Source organism: Sinocyclocheilus anshuiensis, unplaced genomic scaffold (assembly GCF_001515605.1).
Source record: "Sinocyclocheilus anshuiensis isolate Anshui unplaced genomic scaffold, SAMN03320099.WGS_v1.1 scaffold135, whole genome shotgun sequence".
NCBI classification, from domain to species: domain Eukaryota; kingdom Metazoa; phylum Chordata; class Actinopteri; order Cypriniformes; family Cyprinidae; genus Sinocyclocheilus; species Sinocyclocheilus anshuiensis.
This window is the reverse complement of record NW_015552564.1, coordinates 1,615,844-1,623,264: the sequence shown is the minus strand read 5'-3', so window position 1 is coordinate 1,623,264 and position 7,421 is coordinate 1,615,844. Positions and strand designations below refer to the sequence as shown.

At 37.3% G+C, this 7,421-nt stretch overlaps 2 protein-coding genes across 2 annotated transcripts in view; one reads left to right on the top strand and one right to left on the bottom strand.

Annotated features, from left to right (window-relative positions):
• LOC107664816 (26S protease regulatory subunit 10B-like) overlaps positions 1–2,941 on the top strand; it is a 10,053-nt gene extending 7,112 nt beyond the window's left edge. The window contains exons 7-14 of the mRNA XM_016455487.1: positions 958–1,045; positions 1,134–1,195; positions 1,306–1,429; positions 1,529–1,590; positions 1,783–1,903; positions 1,982–2,062; positions 2,159–2,230; positions 2,439–2,941. Of these exons, the coding sequence (XP_016310973.1) occupies positions 958–1,045; positions 1,134–1,195; positions 1,306–1,429; positions 1,529–1,590; positions 1,783–1,903; positions 1,982–2,062; positions 2,159–2,230; positions 2,439–2,557 (729 nt within the window). The 3' untranslated portion in view covers positions 2,558–2,941. The remainder of the gene's footprint in view (positions 1–957; positions 1,046–1,133; positions 1,196–1,305; positions 1,430–1,528; positions 1,591–1,782; positions 1,904–1,981; positions 2,063–2,158; positions 2,231–2,438) is intronic.
• A 136-nt stretch (positions 2,942–3,077) lies between these two features.
• Positions 3,078–6,517, bottom strand: LOC107664817 (cell growth regulator with RING finger domain protein 1-like). Its single transcript, XM_016455489.1, has 6 exons — positions 6,217–6,517; positions 5,875–6,011; positions 5,611–5,788; positions 4,447–4,594; positions 4,265–4,372; positions 3,078–3,590 (listed from the first exon to the last, which is right to left on the bottom strand). The coding sequence occupies exons 1-6, from the start codon at positions 6,318–6,320 to the stop codon at positions 3,258–3,260; spliced, it is 1,008 nt and encodes a 335-aa protein (XP_016310975.1). The 5' UTR covers positions 6,321–6,517; the 3' UTR covers positions 3,078–3,257.
• Between the last annotated feature and the right edge of the window lie 904 nt (positions 6,518–7,421).

Sequence of the window (7,421 nt, the reverse complement as noted above, 5' to 3'; positions counted from 1 at the left end):
GCGATTAATGATTAATATCGTAATTGTTGTTTTAACGATGTGCGATTTCACATTATCGAGTATTTTGCATTCAAAACACAATAACCGATTACAAATGTGATATTCATTTTTTAGAACAGTTCAATGAACAAGAAGTTAATTAAGAGACTTACGTTTTAGACACCATATTTCCTGTTTTTGCGCTATTTCGACAACAAAATCATTCCAAACACAACCACAGCGCTGTTTCGCGTCTCTGAGCAACATGACGGTGTTTCGTTCCTGAGTGAATCATCCGATTAAATGATTTGGTTCAATCGCAATGAGTCATTTATTAACAGGGACTTGCTGCCACCTGCTGGCGGTTTTAATTTCACATTCAGAGAATCTTTTATTATTTAAAAAATGTCAAATATCAGTATTCAAAAGATAATAGACACTTCTAGAAAGAAAATGGCTTTATAAAGGTAAAAATGTCCATAAAATGTAAAAATCAGTTAACTTATTGGAAAAGATTAATTTCTATCAGTGTGAACTGACCACCACACAGAATATGAAGAATATCAAAAACTTTAGGAGTCAGCTGTCCACGGCAGTCCTTAAGATACCAGCACAATAACACATTCAGCAAAATATCGTCTAATTATCGGTATTGATAAAATCCCAGAAAATATCGAGATATTCTTTTTTGTCAATATCGCACACCCCTAGTCTGTGCATGTAAATACTGTAAAGCATGTAAAAAATATCATGTTTGGTGGCGTTCATGAAGATTACGACTGAAGTGCTTACTCCGCTAGGCTTGATAGAGCTGATCGTGTCAATATTTTAAATGTTCATGCGTGTCTGAATGTAAACAGACAGAATGTGTGTTTAAAGACTGGATCTGTGCATTACACCTTGCAGTGTGAATGCAGCTTGAACTTTACTGAACTCATTGAAATGTCTTGATTATGAATGAATGATTGTCTTTTGTAGGTAATTGAGCTGCCTCTGACCAATCCTGAGCTATTCCAGAGGGTGGGCATTATTCCTCCCAAGGGCTGCCTGCTGTACGGACCGCCAGGTCAGTCACTCTATTATGCTTTGTTGGGCAATTACTGATATGTATGTGAAATGGTACATTTTCACACAAAGTGCTTACTTTTTTAAAGGCACTGGAAAGACCCTTCTTGCCAGAGCTGTGGCCAGTCAGCTGGACTGCAATTTCCTGAAGGTCTGTTGATTTTGATGCTATAAACAAACAGTTTGGCTCAGGTCGCACTGACACAGGACAACTGTTATGCTGTAAGGTCATAGTGTTGAATAAAACATGTTGTTTATCAGGTGGTGTCCAGCTCCATTGTGGACAAGTACATTGGTGAGAGTGCCAGACTCATCAGAGAGATGTTCAACTACGCCAGAGACCATCAGCCCTGCATTATCTTCATGGATGAGATCGATGCTATTGGTAATGCTCTTCGGCTCACTGCAGTCCAAGCCACTCTTATAATGCGTAATAGAAATTCAGTTGTTCTTAATTGATTTAACACATACTTTCTCCTTGAAGGTGGACGTCGGTTTTCTGAAGGAACTTCTGCAGATAGAGAGATCCAGAGGACACTGATGGAGGTATGGAGGTGGTTTGTAACTTGCCTTGTGAATGAAGCTTATTAAATTAAGCCTAACAAAATGAATAAACTCTTTTTCTTGTCAATTAATGCTTAATTATTTGAATTTGAATCTTCCTATATATCAATGCACAAGCAAAAAAAAAAAAAAGAAAAGCACTAATTGGAGCAAATATTTCTGTCTGTCTGTCAGCTGTTGAATCAGATGGATGGATTTGACACTCTGCATAGAGTCAAGATGATCATGGCCACCAACCGGCCAGACACTTTAGACCCTGCCCTGCTGCGTCCTGGCCGACTGGACAGAAAGATCCGTAAGTTTGACTCTTTCACTATCATTCAGTGACTGTGGTAAGAAAACTTGAGCTAATTTTTCTTTTCCTAATGTACAGACATTGAGTTGCCCAATGAACAGGCTCGTCTGGACATCCTGAAGATCCACTCTGGACCCATCACCAAGCATGGAGAAATAGGTGCGCTTCAGATTTTCTGGTTTGGTTTTTACAGCTGCTACTTTTTTTTTTAAGTACTTCCTTTTCCTCCCTCATCACATTTCCTTTTGTCTCCAGATTATGAAGCCATCGTCAAGCTTTCAGACGGTTTCAATGGAGCTGATTTGAGGAATGTGTGCACTGAAGCTGGTAAGAAATGTCATATGCATTGCAATGTGCAAATCAAGGAGTCCTAAAAAAGCATTAAAGGAATAGTTCATAACAGTTGATTTAAAAACTATAAATTGTGCACCATGCTAATATAATTAGGGCTGCAACTTTTGATAATCAATTCATCTGTAGATTGCCTTTGATTAATCCGATAAAAACCCTAACCCTAACCCTTTTTATCCAACAGGTATGTTTGCCATTCGTGCCGACCACGAGTACGTGACTCAGGAGGATTTCATGAAAGCTGTGAGGAAGGTGGCAGACTCTAAGAAGCTGGAGTCCAAACTGGACTACAAGCCTGTATAAAACCTTTTTTTTGTGTAAAGTATAAATGTGAGGGGTTTTCGGTCAGTAAACCGTATACTGTCCATGGACACAACACTTTTTTTTTTTTTTTAGTTACTGCAATAGTTTTTTTTTGTCAACATTTGAAAGCATTCTGATTTTCCATTTCCATTATTACCATCAAGTGACTTCAGCTGTTCAGTTAATGCATTGTTTACCCCAATTTGATAAAAATAATATTTACCTGTTGACCAAGTGTAGACTTGTATGATGATACAGCTCTTTAGAAATCTGTGTGATCAGTTATATAAACTGTGTGTGCCTGGCCTGCTTTTCCACATTATTAAAGTCAATGATTAAAGAAAGAAAGAAAGAAAGAAAATAAACTCCCATGTCGTTTCCACAGTATCGCTGTATCTCTCAAAATCCTTTGGTGGGAAGAAAAACTCCACAATGATTCCTTCTGAAATGTGTATTTGTTAGTTTAACCAATATATTGAACATAAAAATAAATATTCTATTCAACTTAAAATCTCTATATTAAACATCTTACAAGCACACTCAACTTCAAAAGCCTAAAATTGACATAATTCTGGAAGAGTTCATACTTGGGGGTTAAAGGTCAGCTGCCTGCATCTCTTTACCTTGAAGATGCTACGTTTACTTTTCGAATTTTGCCTTTCCAGCAAAGCCTGGCTTTCAATACTGGGTTTACACCGGTTTAGTCTTCTGTTAAGTCCTCCTCATCACGAGCTGGTTGGTTAGCCAGAGCAAAAGACTCGAGGACAAACACCCGGCAGATCGGACAGTGCTGGAAGTGGCACACGCAGCCGTCGCATACGCATGCATGCCTGCATGGCAACAGCACTCTGTTAATCGGTGCATTCTGACACACCACACAGTCCCTGCCTTGGGTATCAGGCCACTCCCCTTCTGAATCAGACTCCTCCCCCTTCTCACCTGACCTTTCGGGCTGTGGCTCCGCCCCTTGCGTGCTTATCGAAGGCTCTGTGGCTCCAGACAAGTTGCTGTTGTCTGCTGACATGAAGAGAGGCTGTGGAAACGAATAGTTTTAAAGTCCCCATGAAATCAAAATTAACGTTTTTTTTGGGTGTTAGTATCAATATGTTAGTCTTAAGGTTATCTATAAGCCAGTGTGCTCCAAAACAGTGACACAATTCGGATTTACAAGATATAAGCATTCAAAGCTTGCAGTTCGTCACTTCATATCACTTCGAATCATATGCGCGAGTCGGCATATATTAAACACTTTTAAAAATACACAGCCTCAGCATGATTATGACCACTATTTTGTTTTACTAAGAGTTTCATATTGAATCTAACGTAAGGGGGTAATCTATTAGACTGTGGCTGTCAAATACGGCTTTACCGAGCTCAACGGCTCTGGCCCGAGCAGATATAAACAAAACGCTATTGGCTACTTTAAAAAGGGGGCGGGGCTGCCCAATATGTCCCGCCCTGTCTTCCTGTTTCAGTTGAAATTACATCACCACATAGAATAATGCTGCGTGTTTCAAGGCACTTCAGGGGACCTTTAAGCACAAAATCCCGCTCTAGACAAGGTACTTAATTAATGGTATATAATTAAACACTGTCCAATTTTGCTTTAGGGACACTAGGTGATGAAGGTTAAGTGTGATCAAAATGAGCATACAAAAACATCCCAGAACAGTAAAAAATGACAATGTTGTGAACAAGTTTTCATACCTTCAGATTGTACAAATTCCCTTGTGCCGTGAGGAGATACTGAAACAAGATTCTCGCAGAGAGTCTGTATTTGTCATCAGGAACGTGGAGGACTGTCACACTGGCCACCTAGAGAGACGACAGAATAATGGGACTTCATCTTGTCCCATAAAGCAAATGATGAAGAAAAGACTGCTGCTTACAATATTGTAGTTGTCTCTGGTTTCTGGGTTGGCCAGTGTCAGCACAGCAACCAAGGGGTATCGATCCCGGGGGAGCAACCCAAAATCGGTTACTCCGAGATCTGGAGGCATCTGGGTGAAGTATTCTTCTTTTTCTTCTTTATGTATACTAATGCTATGTTAAGGACAAAGCATGAAATTGTGTTCCATCATATTAATTAAAAAATGTTTTATTTGTCACATAGGGGAGTGGGAGATATGTAAAATGTGTTTTATCACCATATATTTAGGCAGTCATATACAGATGCTATAACAAATGATAACATTATAAACGTAAGTTATATAAAAACGAATACAAAAATTGAGAACTGAATATTACACTCTTTCCTGGCTGGTTTATACAAATGTAAGCAATGTGAATATGCTTGTATATGTTTACAAAACAATTTAGATTTGGATATATATATATATATATATATATATATATATATATATATATCTTAAAAAATGTTTATATTTCTAATAAACAGTAATAAAATATTTCTATTTCTAACTGAACATTCTATTCATCAATCTAGTTTTGCCGTTACAAGAATAAATGACATATTAATTTATATTAAAATAGAAATATTTTTATTTGTAATACTATTGCACAATATGACTGTTTTTACAGCAGTTTTGATCAAATACATGAAGCCTTAGTGAGACATTAAAAAGCTAACTGACCCCAAACTTCTGAATGGTAGTGAACATTTTTATTTTAAAGATAAATCATCATAATGGCATGATATAGTAGTTATTGTTTTTCCGTTTATGTACAGTATATCGTATACATTTATGTGCAATTTTATTTGAAATGCAATCATCACGTTAACATGATGAATGGTTTATAGCATTTTTTTTTTTTACTCATGATGACATGATATAGTTTACCTCTAATGTACAGCAAGTCGTCTCCGAATCACTTTTTTTTTGAGAAATCACATTTCCATACTCATTTCAGTTAATGGCACACATCCAGAAATACATTTAGACATATTAGTTTTACCTCGACCTATTTTTTCTTTACCTTGAGGACAATTTAAGTCAAAAGTGGCAGAGTTTCCCTCACTCTCCCCTGTTCTGTTGCAAAGATAATGTGAAATGTTATTACAGAGCTATTTCTAAGACAAATGAAGAGGATACTTGAAGCTTTGGTGGTGAAGGTAGCTTAACTCCAGAGCCTCTTGAAACAGCTCTGGTGTGCGGAGCCGGAGCCCGTGCTGGTGACTCTGAAGGGCCGCCTGGAGAGCCTGGACCCCACAGCCCCAGAAACAGCTGAGGACGCAGTCTTCAAGACAATATGGCTGCAAACTCGCACCCTCTGACACAATGAGAAAACACATACACTTACTGAGCACATTTTACTCATTTCATATTGATTCAACATTGTTATTGTTAGTTTCTCACCAGTTACTGTACCAGCCGTAGAGTCCATCTCCAAAGCGAAGGGATTGGTCACCTGCACCATCTTCCTCTCAGAGACAGCTGTTAGAGATTCAGTCTCATCTGAACTGCGTAAAATTACCGGGACATCAAATCCAAACCTTGACAGACGAGGACAAAATTAGTCAAGACAGAGATTAAGGATGTAACCACCAACTTCTGCTTTTAAGAAGGAACTAGATAACTAGAGATGGCATATTAAACCCCCAAAAAACATCAACTTCACACCTTAAAGAAGTCCATACTTAACCCAACACATCTAACACTGGTCTAAAATGTAGTTTATCCAGATAAATATGAACTTACCAGCCCAACACAACAGCCACAGTGATAATGAAACATACTGCTATGACAGCAATGTAAAAGAGAGGAGAATACTCATACAACATCACTAAAAACTCCGCGGCCATTATTAAAATGTTACATTAATACAATGCGCATAAATGTCGGTACGTCCGATAAAATAAACACTTTTTTAAAGTGCGGTAGTCTTGTATGCTATGCAGTCTTGCGTTGGGCTGTCACCCTGCAAGACTCACCAATGTAAACTTCCGGTTGTGACAGCCGCTACGGTGGTCCGGAGGTCCAAATCCGCACATGACTCTAATACCGCCACGCATAGGGAGGAGCGTTACAGCAAGATAGTGGAGGGAAGTGTTGGAATCGGCTCTTTCAAACACAATCACTTCAATAAACCGTTTTAAAAATGAATCAGTTGTGTTTACGTCATCACGTAACGAAGCGTCGTTTTTACATTTTTTTATGTAAAATTCTACCGTCGTTCAAACCTTCTTATTCCACTTTTTACATTTTTTTTTTTTACAGTCTATGGTTCAAACGCAAAAACCGAACATTATACAATAATGCATGCAAAACTAAAGCAGAACAATATTTTATTACATTATTAATAGCCTAGTATACAAATTAGAATAACTGCATTCGGGTATAAATACATCAAATACATACAAATAATAATAATAAAAACCTCACGATTAATAAAACCATAAATATAGGGTTTAAATTAGTAAACTGGCTTCTATGAATAAGAAATTTACTCACAAATATGTGACCATAGACCACAAAACCAGTCATAAGGGCCTTTTTTTTTTAATTGATAAATTGATAATACAACTATTTGAAAATCTGGAATCTGAGGGTGCAAAAACATCAAAATATTGAGAAAATCGCCTTTAAAGTTGTGCAAATGAAGTCATTGGCAATGAAGTCCTTCCTAATCAAAATTACGTTTTGATATATTTACGGTACAAAATATCTTCATGGAACATTATCTTTAATATACAAATGATTTTTGGCATAAAAGAAAAACTGATCATTTTGACCCATAATGCATTGTTGGCTTGCTACAAATATATCCATGCTATTTATGACTGGTTTTGTGGTCCAGGGTCACATATGAGTAAATCAGTTAAATACACTTTTCATCCTCTTTAGAATATTCAGTGTAGCCAAAAAGTAAAAGTGAACACTGAATATTTTAATTGAAAAAAAAA